The sequence below is a fragment of the Sceloporus occidentalis genome, unplaced genomic scaffold (genome assembly GCF_023333645.1).
Source record: "Sceloporus occidentalis isolate IW3139 unplaced genomic scaffold, rSceOcc1.0.p SCAF_204, whole genome shotgun sequence".
NCBI classification, from domain to species: domain Eukaryota; kingdom Metazoa; phylum Chordata; class Lepidosauria; order Squamata; family Phrynosomatidae; genus Sceloporus; species Sceloporus occidentalis.
In genome coordinates, this window is record NW_028317184.1 from 1,395,671 (window position 1) to 1,410,791 (window position 15,121).

General features: G+C 42.2%; 1 protein-coding gene across 1 annotated transcript; it reads right to left on the bottom strand.

Moving 5' to 3' along the window:
- Positions 1-6,517: 6,517 nt before the first annotated feature.
- Positions 6,518-14,759, bottom strand: LOC149278029 (tetratricopeptide repeat protein 5-like). The gene is made up of 10 exons (XM_089502529.1): positions 14,703-14,759; positions 13,430-13,562; positions 13,121-13,332; positions 12,777-12,927; positions 12,473-12,564; positions 12,306-12,362; positions 11,718-11,864; positions 11,168-11,355; positions 10,699-10,843; positions 6,518-6,637 (listed from the first exon to the last, which is right to left on the bottom strand). The coding sequence occupies exons 1-10, from the start codon at positions 14,757-14,759 to the stop codon at positions 6,518-6,520; spliced, it is 1,302 nt and encodes a 433-aa protein (XP_089358655.1).
- Positions 14,760-15,121: the final 362 nt, after the last annotated feature.

A 15,121-nucleotide genomic window follows, 5' to 3' on the forward strand; every position in this document is an offset into this window, starting at 1 on the left:
GTGGATGTCTTTTTATCTGTACCAATATAGCAAAACTGAGCAGGATCCATTTCTCCTGCTGTATTAGTTTGTCATAATGTGTGTTAAGTCAATTAATAATCTACATGATTATTCCTCCCCATCGAGTGATCTCTCCCCTGCTGTTCCTGATTGTCGCTGATTCGGTAATTGATAGAGGACACGGAGCGTGAAGGCAGCAGGATAAGGCATGCCTCCTATGGCAGATAACATGCCTGAGATAAATACCCCGTTAACATTGATATTTGATGGCGGATTATTGTATTGGGATTATCAGCAGATAAGGACCAAGGCAAAGCCGTTCGGAGTCTCAAACCAGACTAAGATACATAAAATGAATATTACAGTTACCCCCCTCTATCAATGCACAGTTACCCCATCCCCCTTTATCAATGCACAGTTACCCCACCCCTCTATCAATGCACACCCAACCTCTAAAAGGAAGGCATATTTGCCCCACTTACACAATACCAATGCACAGTTGACCCAAACCTGATTATCATTGTGCAGCTACCCCCCTGGTGGTGGAGTGTCACCTACTTGCCCCACCACTGCACGGTTGATGCCGAGAATGTGTTTTCTTCAGTCTGGGAGAGCGGGTTTAACCCTTTCAATTCATCATAGTGTCATGTGTTACAAGTTACAGGGTGTAAAAGAGTCGGGATCTGTGCGGGTCTGGGGTGCTTCTGGGGCATTCAGATCAATGTTCTGGGGAGCAGGACTCCCTAAACCCCCCCACAGAGGGTAATACAGCTTGTAGGGTAGCCTGGGCACCTGAGAGCGACTAGTGGAAGAGGCAGAGAGAGGCGCTTCTAGCGGTCCCACCGTAGACCCTGCGTCCTGCTGGATGGTTACAAACGTTTAACAGATTAAAACTCGTCGAGTCCGTCCATTAATCCTCTTCACATCCAATATAATGGATATTTATGATAAACCCGTAAATAGTTAACTAATTAACTGCCATGTCATACATTGATTTTGCACTTTAATAACAATGCCTATCCATCTCTATGTAGGTCAAAAACTACCCCCAAGAGTTAGTTGCCCCAGCAGATGAAATGAGTTCAAATAAAGGAATCATAGAAACCCAGAACCCGACGGCCATTTGGCCCCCATCTAGTCGCCTGGTTCTCCTGCTGTAAAGACTCAAACCTTAACCAGTCGTTGGTCTTGTCTTAGATTCAGGAGCCATATGCCTATCCCATGCATGTTTAACTCCCCTCACTGTATTACCCTCTAGCACCTCTGCTGGGAGGCAGTTCCACTTATCTACCACCCTCTCCCAAAATGGACTCTACCAATAAACTGATGTTCAGGTTTAATCCATATCTAACACATAATTACAAACAAATATTTAACAGAGGGCTGCTTTATCACATTTATCCCTGTGTCTTTGGGCAGGGAAGTCGTGTTTGGTCACGCCCATTCCCCGCCCTCTCCCTGCCTATTCCCCTCCTACGTCCCACCCACTAACTGCTGTCTGGGGCCAACCCCACCCCTAAAAGTGACTGACACTGACAAAAGGCTGGTGGTAGAACCTGGAAAAGGTTAAAATACCAGCATTTGAAATACCCTGGGGTGTCTAGTTTTCAAAAATATACGGTTTGATGGGATAAATTACATTGGCTATCCTAAGAGATAGAGAGAAAAAGTGCTTTTTTTCAATTTTGTTATACTATTAGATGATGCAATCAAAATATTGGTATATAAAGAAAGCCTTTCTTGTTCTGAAAAAAATATATAATTTGTGTGGGTTCAACTAATGACAGAAGAAAATTACAGCTAAACATGAGCAGCACAGAAACAGCCTCGGTCACGGAGGGTACAAAAAGAAAAAAACAGCCCAGTCTTTAAGGGGTTAATGATAAAGCGGAAAGACTTTGGACCTGCGTGATCACTCAAGGATCGGACACAGTTTGTTGGGCAGACGAGGGGAGCATCAGGGAGCATATGATCATCTTCCATTTAACCCTTTAGACAGGTGACATACCCCCAGGGGGGGCAACTGGACATTATTCCAGTTGGGGGCAGTTGAGGACAACACAGTAACTCACAGCATCTAAAATATCTCATGGAGCTTTTCAATGTGAATCCTGATAGCTAATGCCTGCTAAATATAATATTTTTATTATTATTATTATAGAACCCAACTCCCATTATTATTATTAATAAAACCATCACTTCCCTTATTATTATTAATAATAATAATGATGATCATAAAAAAAAATTGAAAAGGTTTGCATTCTGGGTAAGGTTACAAATTTATTTTTTAGTGTCATATGTGAAGAGGAGCAGCTTTCAGCTTCATTATATGACTTTATTAAACTCAGACTTTGCATTTTCAGTGTAACTCTTTCAGACACGCTGTGTGTCGCACATGGAGGGAGCTTGTGATGTCACAGAGTGTGATTTTGACATCAAACAGGCAGGTAAACATTCTGTGACTCTGGGCTCTGTAAGGCATTTGGTGTTCTCATCATGGAGGTTAAAGGAGAAAGTCGTTTCCCGAGAATACTGCATCGGCCACGTATGGAAAAGCCGCTCCTGCACGTGGCTCAGCAAAACGTTACGTTTGAAGAATGTATCAGGCTGGAGAGGTGGGCAACCAGTTTCGTTTTTTTTTTATTGTTTTGGCATCTTCATTCCTGATTGGCCAGAAGTTGTTGGCCTCTACATAAATTTCATCTAATCCAGAATATTTGTTCCCTTTCAGGACACATCGGGTCCAGCTCCCGTCTGTCAAGGGTCCGCACATGGTCTATGGTAAGTACCTACTCTCCCCAGACTCCGTTGCACCACTGCTTGGTGCTCTCCATACCAGCATGCTTAGCTTGGGCTCTCGTTCGTATCCCCAGCATGGCCCCGTTAGGACTCATATATTAATCTTTGTATTATATTAATGGCACTTAGTGGGGTGTTAGGTGGGGCAAAAGTTTCCCGTATCTGGGTAGTTTATGTGCGCTGGGTTAGGCTATTGAGTTTGGGTCAGGGGCATTTAAACAGAGGCCAAGGAGATACCCATGAAGGAGGGATGAGAAGGGCAGAGGTAAGCAGTGCCCAAGGGCCCCATACTCTACTCACCCCTCTATAGGGTAACATTACAAATCCTGATGTTTTACATCTGATGTGTTTTCCAGACTGTACAGATCCCACGGGGCCTCTCTACCATGCCAAGAAGGCCCAGGCTAAGGGCCAGGCTTCAAGGACATCTTGGATGAAGATAGGTAATTGTCTGTTTTTTTCCCCTCACCATTTTTCAAGTTATGATACATACGTTTGCCTTGTGCGATGTCAGAGTGAATACACAGGGGAGAACATCCTGCGAAGTCTCTGCGGCTTGCAAAATCAGTTTAACTGCCTATCTGATAAAAAAATGCTGTCAGCTGATTGGTAGGCCTTGACTGTAAATGTAAATGGGAGGAGCTATCTCCCTTTATAACCACTGCTAAATGTATTATCTTCTCTTCTAGTCAATACCCCCGGACCCGGCCTGTACAACATTGAGCGGGGCTTCAAGCACACCGTTCCACGTGCCCCAATGTTCCAAATCATTGGGGTAAGAAGACCAAAGAGGCACGACCTGGGACCCTTTACCACCCTTTAGGGTGTTATCCTGTGTGGGGAGTCTCATCGCAGCCACGGCTGTAAACTGGTCTTCCCAGCAACTCCCAGTTCAGTTTGTTGCCGTTCCGATTCTGACTTCTGTATCGACCCTCAGGGCCGAGAGTGTAAATCTACATATAAATAAATAAATAAACACCCTAATCTTTCATCAATTGTATTTATTCCATCCAACGGGTTAATTGAAGAATTAAAAGCAGCAAATATATATTGAATGATAATTGATGCAAAATAAAGCGTAGGAGACATAACCGGGGCCGCTGTCACCTGGGGGGTACAACCATCAACTGTCCTTGGGGGCCTGGCTGTTCTGGGGGACACGCTGGGACACAAAAGTCTCACAATGCAGCAGATCCATTAATTACAGCGGCTGGAAGAGGGGCCCCCAGCGGTGGACACGTCGTGGGGGCACTAGATGGCGTTGGCCCGCTGGGACCGGATCTGGGGACGTGAAGAACGGTAGGGATTGAGCCACCATGTGCATTACGTTTAACCGGTTCTTGGGGCTTTAACATCCAACTGCTTAGGAACACCAGACATCCCCATTTTCAGGAGCTAGTTCCTAGATTGAGGCATCTGCCACCGGTTCTAATTTGCCCCCAGCAGCGCCCCCTGACATGATTAGTTCTTAGATCTTTGAAGCCGGCCAATTAAATTTTCCCCGTCTAATCATATATTTTTGAAAAATATACACCCCTGGGAATTTCAAATGCTGGTATTTTAACTTTTTCCATGCCCTAATGCAGGGGTTCTCAAACTGCGGCCCTCCAGCTGCTGCAGGACTACATCTCCCATACTCCTCAGCCAGCCCCTTAGCTGAAGGAGCATTATGGGAGATGTAGTCCTGCAGCAGCTGGAGGGCCGCAGTTTGAGAACCCCTTCCCTAATGTGTGTTCAGCAACATCTCCTGAGCACAGTGCCCCATGCATGGGTTATTTGGGAGGTAAAATTTTATTTATTTTTATTTTACAAAATTATTGTGATTAGTGAGCTGGACTCTATTGACTTGCATGGTTGAATAAAGTACCTGTATTCCACTTGCAGGGGACTGGATAGACCCTCTGATTGGTGTGTCAGTTGGCGCCGCCCTCTTGTGAGTGGTAGCAATGTCACTCACTGACGGCGCTTGTGGTTGCTCCTTTAGAGGGGCCCTCATAATGTTTTTGCAAGGAACTTTGTATGGAAGTAAAACAAGGTTAGACGGCAAGCTCTTGAGCAGGGTCCTCTACTCCTGTTTTGTCTGTACGTGTAAATTTGTTAACCACTCAACCTCTAAAATGTACAGTGCTGCGTAATATGTTGGCGGTTAATAAATAAAGCATAATAATATATTGGGATCCCATCTTTAACAAAAGTAATACAAAGAATAATCATGCAAAGTGAAAAGGACAAGGATGGGTCCTAAGCAGGTGCTTAATTTGCTTCTATAGTAGTTCCATTTTTGCAAACTCCTAAAATCAGTCTATACTGCCGTGTTTGCAGATGACAAAAAATAGGTAGGGTAATACAGTCTTAACCTTGATGTTTCTTCTCTGCAGGAGGATTTATAGAGCAGGAAGCAAGGCAGGAGAGTGGCAAATGAGATTCAATACTGAAAAATGTAAAGCTAGGCATTAGGGGAAAAATAAAAACAATGCAACATACTGTACGCTTTAAATTGTATACCCCTGGGAAAAACTACTAAAGGGAGGATTCAGGAATAGGAATAATTGTAGACAGCAGACTTACCAATAGTGTGCAATGCCAGTCAGCAGCTGCAAAGGCCACTAAGAAATTGGCATGTATAAAATGGGGTATTGATTCATGGAACGGTAAGACCTCACCTTGAACATGCGATGCAAATCTGGGCGCATTATAGGACTAGAAAAAGTTCAAAGGACGTCTACAAAATGAGGGGGATTGAAAGATCTTAGTTATATAGAGAGACTAAAAAAGTTGCACACTAGAAAAATGGCATCTTAAAAGGGATATTAGAACACTGTATAAATATGCTCAGGGCCAATATAAAGTGCTCTCAAGTGGCTTGTTCATTAACAGAAATGTACAAAGAACAAGAGGCCATCTTTAGAGATTGGAAGAGTGAAGATTTCATACTCAACAAAGGAAGGGATTCTTTACAGTAAGAGCAATAATGGTGTGGAATCCACTGCCAAGAGAGAACGGTGCTATTAAATACAATAGACGTCTTCAAAAAGGGTCTGGGTATGTTTTTGTAAACACATAACATACAGGGCTATAAATAATATAATAAACATGAATATTAACTTTAGTTACTATGACTAACCCTATGCCAACTGTTCTGTTCGGTTATGTCTGGTTACCCTTAAATGAATGAAATTACAATTACACTTAACTAGCAAACAAATGTAATTTTATTCTTTACAAAAGAGTTACAATCTTCCTCTTAACATTAGGGGAACAAAAAACTGATATGGCCGAAAATAAATTATTATAATAATCTTAAATTTGCGTTATAAATACAGCTACAGCATGGTCTTAAAACAACAAAACATAGTACAAGTAGCCAGGACACAGAAGGCTGAAGATGAGACACACAGATGAAGCTGCCAAGTATGCGGATAGTGACAGGTGATAACTAACCCCTACGGTGTAATGTAGGTTTGCAGCAGACTAGTTTTTAGTTTTCTAAAAACAAATAATAAAAAAAAAAGATAACAGCAGTGAATAATGTAAGTAATAATATATAAATCAGAGAGAGTTAAGTGCTATTTTACCAGGCAATTGTGGTGTATAATTCTCTCTTTTTTTTTTTTTTTTTTTTTTAACATATCCTTCAAGGCTGCAATATTCAGAGCAGACATGAGATGCTGCCTTAACATTCACATTATTCACAGTGGAGCCCCTGCTGTCCTGTAAATCACTCGCTCTGGGGTCTGTATGCAACTGTTGCGCTTGCCTGGGTACTGGGTCCTTGAGGCTTGCCATTCACCAACAACCGGACAGGAGAATCAACTCGTATGCTTTGGAATACAAATGTCTGTTCAAAGAAACAAAAATTATTATCTATTCCCATGTACCAATTTATGCATTGACAGACCGACAGGGATCATTATTATTACCGTATTGGCTCGAATATAGGCCGCACTTTTTCCCCCCACTTTAAGTCTTTAAAGTGGGGGTGCGGCCTATATTTGGGGTCTAGCGCCCGACGCCCAGGACATGCAGTCCCGGGCGCCGGGCAGGGTTAGGATACAGATCCCCCGCAGCGGTGCAGGGGACCTGCATCCTACTCCCCGATACGCTCAGACAGCCTCCCCTGCCAGCACTTTCCACGGGGGGGGGATTGCCGGCACGGGAAGTTGTCTAAGCGCATCGTGCGGATGGTCAGCGGCTGCGGAGGTTGTTTACCCACATCACCGCAGCCGGTGACCGTCCGCACGATGCGTTTTACCTCTGCCCCCAAGACTTACCAGAGGAGACTCCCGGGTGTCTTGCGGGGCCGGCGGGGGAAACTACGCAATACGCGTACACAACTTCTGGTGCCGGCACATCAGCTGAGTGCCGGCACCGGAAGTTGTGTACGCGTATTGCGTAGATGTCCCCCGCCAGCCCCCCGGGAGTCTCCTCTGGTAAGTCGGGGGGGGGGGCAGAGTGGCAGCATATCTCGGGGGGGGAGAGGACAGTGGCAGCATATCTCGGGGGGGGGAGACAGAGTGGCAGCATATCTCGGGGGGGGAGAGACAGAGTGGCAGCATATCTCGGGGGGGGGGGACAGTGGCAGCATATCTCGGGGGGGGAGGACAGTGGCAGCATATCTCGGGGGGGGAGGACAGTGGCAGCATATCTCGGGGGGGGAGAGACAGAGTGGCAGCATATCTCGGGGGGGGGGGAGACAGTGGCAGCATGTTTTTTTGGTGCTTTTTTAAAGAAAAAAACTTTTTCTTTAAAAAAGCACCAAACTTTTAGGGTGCGGCCTATATCCGAGCCAATACGGTAATATTAAGAATGAATTCAGTAAGTAGTATAGTTATAAATACACTGCATGATCAAATCACAAGTAATATAACACCCACATATAACTGCAACGGTCTATTCAGGACAATATAAAAGTCTGCAACAGGTTAGGCATTCCTGGTGGAATAAGCCAAATGGCTAACGATTGAAGTCAATTACCAGAATGGTCAATAGTGTGGCAGCTGCTTAATGTTAATGATAATAAAGGCAAAATAACGCATCTGTGACATAAAAATCAAATTGCAAAATATAGCACTGAGTGCACTGTTCTGCCAACAACCACAGAATAGGGGGATTAAGGAGTATTTACGTCTGAGGAATTAAAGGACGGATTGCACATGACAGTCGACACAGACATAACATCCCTTAAATGGCCAGCTGACTGTACAACTAAAACTCGCAACTGCCTTCATGGTGTTAAAAACAGGCAAAAGGATGATGGAAACCTCTAAATTGCTCAAATGGATCATATTTCAAAAAGATACAGAAGCAACAAAATACCAAAATAAAGAGCTATTAACCCCTTCAGGACCGGGATTTTGATACTAACGTGTCGCTAAAGGACCGGAGCCGTTTTTGCCATGTCTTTCTTCAACTGTAATTTCTCTCTTATCAATTGGTGCACCCACACAAATCATATATTGTTTTTTTCAGCACAAGTAGGGCTTTCATTTGAAACCATAGTAAGCTGGGTAGTACATTGTTTTGTTTGAAAAAAAACTGGAAAAAGTGGGGAAAAAATGAAAAAAAAAAACGCATTTTTTACAGTTTTGTATACATACAAATTGTACACACATTGAACCAATGGGAAAAAATTATCCCAAATATATTCATTAAGTTGTCCTGATTTGGAAACCACCCAACATGGCCAGGATTTTTATCTATTTTGACCAGTATAGGGCAAATATTGCAAGGCATGCATCACGTTTTTGAAATGTCATTTTTTTCAAATTTGGCATGGTAGTCTAATAACTGCAATAGTTGTCACAGATACTGATTACCCCCCCAAAATTATATGTTTATGAACAGTAGATAAGTCAAGGTGTACAACTAGGGTCATTTTGACACTTTTCAAACAGGGATTTTATCGCCAATTGCTGCCAAATTTTGAGGTATTTTTATATTTTTTTGTTTTTTTTTGCATATGTTGCAATGTTGCTTTAGATTTTATATTATATTTTGTATAGAATATGTGCAACTGCAGAACAAAACACCAAATTGTGTTCACCAACATCCATCCCCCGGTTCCAACAAGGCCTCACATGCATGGTTCATGCATTTTTTGAGGAAGCTATGAGGGCAAAACTGGAACATGCGCATTTTCGTTTTCACATTTGGAATTTTCAGAAATTGGTTTCCTGGGCCCATATCCCATTTGGGACATTTTGGAAGCCCCCTGCTGTAAATTACCCCATAAAAGTATATATTTATGAACAGTAGACAAGTCAAGGTGTTCAACTAGGGTAGTTTTGACAGTTTTCAGCTAGCCTTTTCTTCACTGATGTCTGCCAAAATTCACGGAAAATTTATTTTATTGCGTTTTTAACAAATACATTTCAATGTTGCAATTTATTTCTTGCACAGCATATGTGTAACACTGGAAAAAAAACACATTTTGTTCACCAACACCCCCCGGTTCCAACAAGGTCTCACATGCATGGTTCATGCATTTTTTGAGGAAGCTATGAGGGCAAAACTGGAACATGTGCATTTACATTTTTTTTCAATATTTTTTTTCATCAGATTACTTGTAAGTGACAGGTTTAGGCCGCTGACATTAATCAGGGAGACCGATCAATAATCAGCGACTTAAAATGTCACCGACAAGTGATCAGGTAATAATTATGATTTTTTCATTTATTAATAATTTGTGTTTTTTCATAATTACCCTAGATGACCCCTCTCTCTTTGTAGAGCAGGGTCATCCGTGGGCTGCCATAATGATCCGATCACCCCTATTGGCCAGGAGCGATCTGATCAGCCCAGCATTTGACCTGGAAGCACCCTGGACTTTCAGGTCAGTGCTGTTATTTTTTTTTAATTATTATTATTATTTTATTAATTTTTTTTAATTAATTTAAAAAAAAAAAAAAAAAATGTAAATTATTATTATTTTTTACATTATTTTTTTTAACTCTTTCAATGCTGATGCTCCATTGAAGCACAGCATTGATTGATATTTAGTCCCCACAAGCTTGTGGGGACTAATATTAACCCCTGCAATGCTGCGATGGGGGTCATACACAATCGCAGCATTGAAGGGGTTAATTGAGGAAGAGGGGGGTAGGGGTTAACTGAGGAAGGGTGGGGGTGGGGGGGGTCTGGTCTCCACACTCATGTGGAGACCAAAGAACCCTGTCTCCCTGTCCCTGAAGCTGCCTCTGGCAGCTGGGACACAATCTCCAATAGACTGGAGATTGTAGGGGAGGAGTCTCTCTGATCAGTCCTACAGGACTGATCAGAGGACTTCTGGGGGTTCGTTTTTGCTGTTGCTGGTCTGCCTGGGCTTCCAGGCAGACCACCAGCAGCAGAACCCCCTAAAAAACGGGAATTAACCCCTTCAATGCAGCGATCGCGGCATTGAATGCCGCGATTGCGGCATTGAAGGGGTTAACGCTGCACTGACGCTCTCATGGAGCGATCAGGCAGCAGGGGGGTGTTGGATCAGGTCCCCACACTTGTGTGGGGACCCATTCAATACCCCCCCCCCTTCCCTGAAGCTGCCTGTGGCAGCTGAAACAGCGATTGCAGATTTTTCTGCAATCGCTGTTTCTGCCTAGAGAATCACTCCGTGGGAGTGATCGTGGGCTTGGGGGCGGGCTTAGACAGGCTGTGCTGTCTGCCCAGGACTCCTGGGCAGACAGCAGCAGCAGCGCCCCCACGATCACCGCGATTGTGGTGATGTGGGGGCGTTTTTTGGAGGAGACGTACCTGGTACGTCCCGGTCTACCGGTGACTGTTAACCAGGAAGTACCAGGTACGTCCCGGTACTGAAGGGGTTAAGCATGTTTCGCAACAGGAGAAGCAATGTACGTCTGCCCTACCTACCGTGTTCAGGTCCCATACACAATCACCACATCTTACCTGTCCCTTGTGCTGTATATTGTGCTGCTTCATATGTGGCTCAGGAATGGTCACAGAGTCTCCAATAAGAACACCCCAGCTGTCTACCATATTATAAACCATTATGGCATAACAGGAACCCTCTGTATCTACAAGACCAAATGTACTGTTGGGAAAAAGTGAATAAATAATACATAGTGGTTAACACCTAAACAGAGTTTTTTCAAAAGTAACCCCCTTTTTTCCCCACTACACACTAAGTTCCGCTTGTAGGCAATTCTCTCTCTCTCTGTCTGTCTTTGTACTTATACACTTGTGCACCTACCAACATACCAAAAGCAAAATTGACGATTCAAGTTTTTTTTTTTTGATAAGTCAATCAAAGCATATCAGCATGCTGCAAAAGCACATCGTTTTAGGAAATTGTTTTATACTGTATGATCTATTACATGCTACGGATTATTAGAATATATGCTATTAGCTCACTCACAAAGGCACTCGTTCTTCCGGCATCAAACTAAACACCACTCTCCCCAGCACGACACAGACGGGGTTTCTTCCAGGCTGCAAAGAGCCGAGAGGCTTCAGCTGGGGCCCCCCAGAGCCTCCATAGTGACCAAGGAGCACAGGACTCAGGCTACTGAGCATGTTTTGAAGACGTTTGCCCCGTACCTTTCCCTGTCAAGACATTTAAACATATGACAGGGGAAAAAAAACAGGTAGCCTTCCAGCTGAGAATAATGGGAGTCGTACTTCAGCCGAATATCTGTTGACTGCTATGCGACAGAGAGACAATGTGGAGAGGCTAAGAACCAAATAACACTTTTAATTCTATTTCTAGACTAGTGTTGCTTTGGCTGCTTGAAACAGTCTTCCAACAGAGATGGTAAATATGTGGAAGCCATTGAATATTTAAAATAGGAAATTACATTTTATCAAGCTAATGTTTCTATTTTGCATTGTGGCATTTCAGAAAAAAATATAAAAGTTATACAAAAAGTATAAAATGTTCATATTGATGAAGTACATGGAGGACGTACCTTGTTGCTTAGAAGATCACAAAGTCTGCCAAGGTAGTCAAGCAGCTGCTGCTCCCTCATTACAGGCTCTGACCACGACGGTTCAAGAGCAGCCGCTCGAGAAAAGCCATCCAGAGCGCCTTGATACTTCTCTTCGTACTTACAGAGCTGGGCAAAAGAACAACAGATCCACTATGAAAATACATACTAAGATACCCCAATTTTCTTAAATCCTATGTAATCATTGCTGTGGGTACACTAAACATTTAAAAGGGGGAATCAGGACTGGAAAAGATATGGCAAAAAGCTCCTGTCACTTAGGGAAGTAAAACGCTTGGTTACAATATCAGTGAGTTAGAAAGTCTCATAAACATCTGCTTAATGTTGACACCTTTGTTGTATCTATAGCAAACCTGTGTAGATTTTAAATAGCAGTGTCTACACTTCTTACTATGACAGCTTAACCTATACAATAGTATTTTCCTTATCCTTCAATCCCATACTCACATGCATCCAACCTGCTTTATTGCTGATTATTTACTTTCTAAACAACATCAAAGTGTGCTAGAAATACCCAAGAGTACAGAATATAGTAAGTAAAATGCTTACAGTTGCTCTGTTCAGATGCAGATCTGGATTACTGGAGGCAGTCTTGTCAACTCTTTCCTAAAACAGAAAAAGCTGGTCAGAATAAGAAGGTGTTTTAGAACGGATGATAATTATGATGATGAGGTCTATTCATACCAACGTGGCACCTGAACGTTTGTGACACTCACTGCTTGGACGTATGCATTCAGAGCCTGCTGAGATATTTTGGGATTCTGTCCAGTGCAGAAGAACAGCGAGAGATACGCATTGCCGAGGATGTCTACGAAAGGGAAGTGCAAATTAGGACACTGTATATCATGGCAGAGGGAAAGACTAAGACAAGAAAATGAGGCACATTGCAAAAATGGCATTATAGTTTATAATGCACTAATATAACCGATTTGCATCTCATAGGCCCAGTAAAAGGTATAATTAACTCTGTATACATGTAACTCAAATATATTCTCATGAATGATACACTGTCTTACTCACACCAAGAGGTCCCATCACGAGGGTCCATGTTTACAGCTTGTTTGGCTTGTTTCACGCTATCCATGATGTTCCTAGAATTTTCATCCACATCTTGAGAGCGCTGCTGCCTCATCACCATAGACAGATTGCGCAATGAGACCTTGTTCTTGCACTGCAAGATGCAAACAAACAAGATTAATTAATTGCTTATCACCTTCTTCAGTCCTATATAGCAGAATACATACATGCCATACAACGACACTTCTGTAACACTGCTATGTCAGAGTGAGAGGGTACAGTACTTATGTCACCATAAGTCATGCAACTTTATTCCCAATGTTGCTTAGACGTCCTCTGTCCCTTACGTGGTTCAGTGCGCCTAAGAAGCATGTCTTGGCAGACGTAACATCCATTTTCTTCCAATACACTTCTCCTAGCTGGTTCCAACCTTCAACTAGACTTGGGTCCAGTTTGACAGCCTTAGAGAGGACCTCCTCAGCCTCCTGGTTGTAATTTGGTGTTACGTTCAAAACCTTTCCTTTTAGCATTAGGAAGAAAGCCCTGTTCTTCCAGCCATCTTAAAAAAAATAAAAAACAAACATTATTCCAATTGCTAAGATGTACTATGAAACCCAACCCTACTGACAAGAAAACACCCTGAGGTATTCAGTTACCATCCATCTCCTCTATCTGATAAATGGTTTTCTCCATTTCTTGCTCCACATCATATTGCTTCCGTGCTGCATCTTCCACACTGTGCGTTTCAAAGTAGTGGTCCCGAAAATGATAGAGTTTGTCAACTAGCTCCTAAAAACCCAAGAAAAAAAAAAATGTTTTATAGAAGCTATATGTTCGCTTTAAAACAAGAAAGAAAACGGGAAATGATCTGCAAAAACTGGCAACAGTAGAAACCCATTTTATTACATAGCTCTCGTCAACCTACATAATAGATGTATACACACATGATATGCTTCGAACGTATATAACAGACTCCTAGATTTCCTCCTTTATTTTACGTGTAGTATATTACAAGGTCATTTTTATTTATTTTTCTTACATTCCACAAAATACTAAATAGGAAGTTGGAACCTGTTGTATTACCACTGTTGGTAACATAGGGAATAAATATATTGCTATATAACCAACATACAGAACAAAATGCCTTCCATAGCGTATTTATTGTAAATCCACAAATGTCAGCAAAAAACCCCACACACACAATAGAAAAATACTATTCTCAAATTTCTCCCTAGTTACTGATTTATATAGCGGCATCATATTCTGCAGTGCTGTACAATGCGTAAATGGAACATTAATAGTGAATTACATAATCTGGATTTTTGGAAACAAAAGGTGAAGAAATATATGTTTTACAGAATGCTTGCTATTCCTACTTTAGCTCAAAATACACTTGCCATGCATGGATTATAAGTGAAATTAAAGCATAATATTCGTTATACCGCCATACCAAAAACGTGTGACAATCACATCAAAGCTGCATCTTGTATTTGTTGTTATGGCAACAGAAACAAGTGTGACAGTAACTATGATAAAATCAAGTCAAACCCTGTGGACAGCTGATCCACCAATACAGTATTCTGTATATTACAAACAAAAGTGTGCGTGTATGCAAATATGATAAGAAAATCTGAATATCGGTGTAATTGCTTTATGCTCGTTTTGACAGATATACAATTACAATAAGCACATGCTTTACGTTATTTTTCACACACCGTTGTGTTTTGTGTAAAGCACACAATATCAATAATAAAGCGCGGAAATGTTACTTGGAGTTTGACACCATGGTCGCGGATGGTACAGTAAATACGGAAAAACACGTGTACGTATCAAAGCGCAATTAGGACACCTGCTCTCTGAAAGGGTATCCGGCATACGTCTACCCCATCTGATATCCAGTATAACGACATTAAAACATGCACCTTGTACCTGCAATCTATTCTTGATCTCAGCCTCTGCATCTGCATCTGCTCCCCCTTCAGCCATATCTGCAGCAGCTCCGCTCCTCCCTCTTAGTGAGTGTGTTAAAGGACCTGGCGCCTGATAAAGCGGGAGCGCTATCACAGCGACTCCTAGTGGCACGGTGGAGTTACAACAGGCAATACATACTGTTAGTGAATTCCCCCGTTCACTCAATATTGCTGCAGTAGTAGCAGCTCGAATATAGATATATATATATATTATATATATATATATTTTTTTTTATATATATATTTGTAAATCTATTAAGGCATGGCAAACTATCTGTAAGAAACATTTACAGTTATTATCCAAATATTTGTATAATATCCTAGGTTGTTTATGTAGTCATAACTGAGTTTGTAAACATGGCCCCCTTTCATGACAGG

Coding starts and splice junctions, on each gene's coding strand:
- LOC149278029 (XM_089502529.1), bottom strand. CDS start 14,759: ATGGCTGAAGGGGGAGCAGATGCAGATGCAGAGGCTGAGATCAAGAAT. Junction 13,563..14,702: donor AGATCAAGAATAGATTGCAG/GTACAAGGTGCA, acceptor TTGGGTTTTTAG/GAGCTAGTTGACAAACTCTA. Junction 11,356..11,717: donor GTGATCTTCTAAGCAACAAG/GTACGTCCTCCA, acceptor ATGTCTTGACAG/GGAAAGGTACGGGGCAAACG.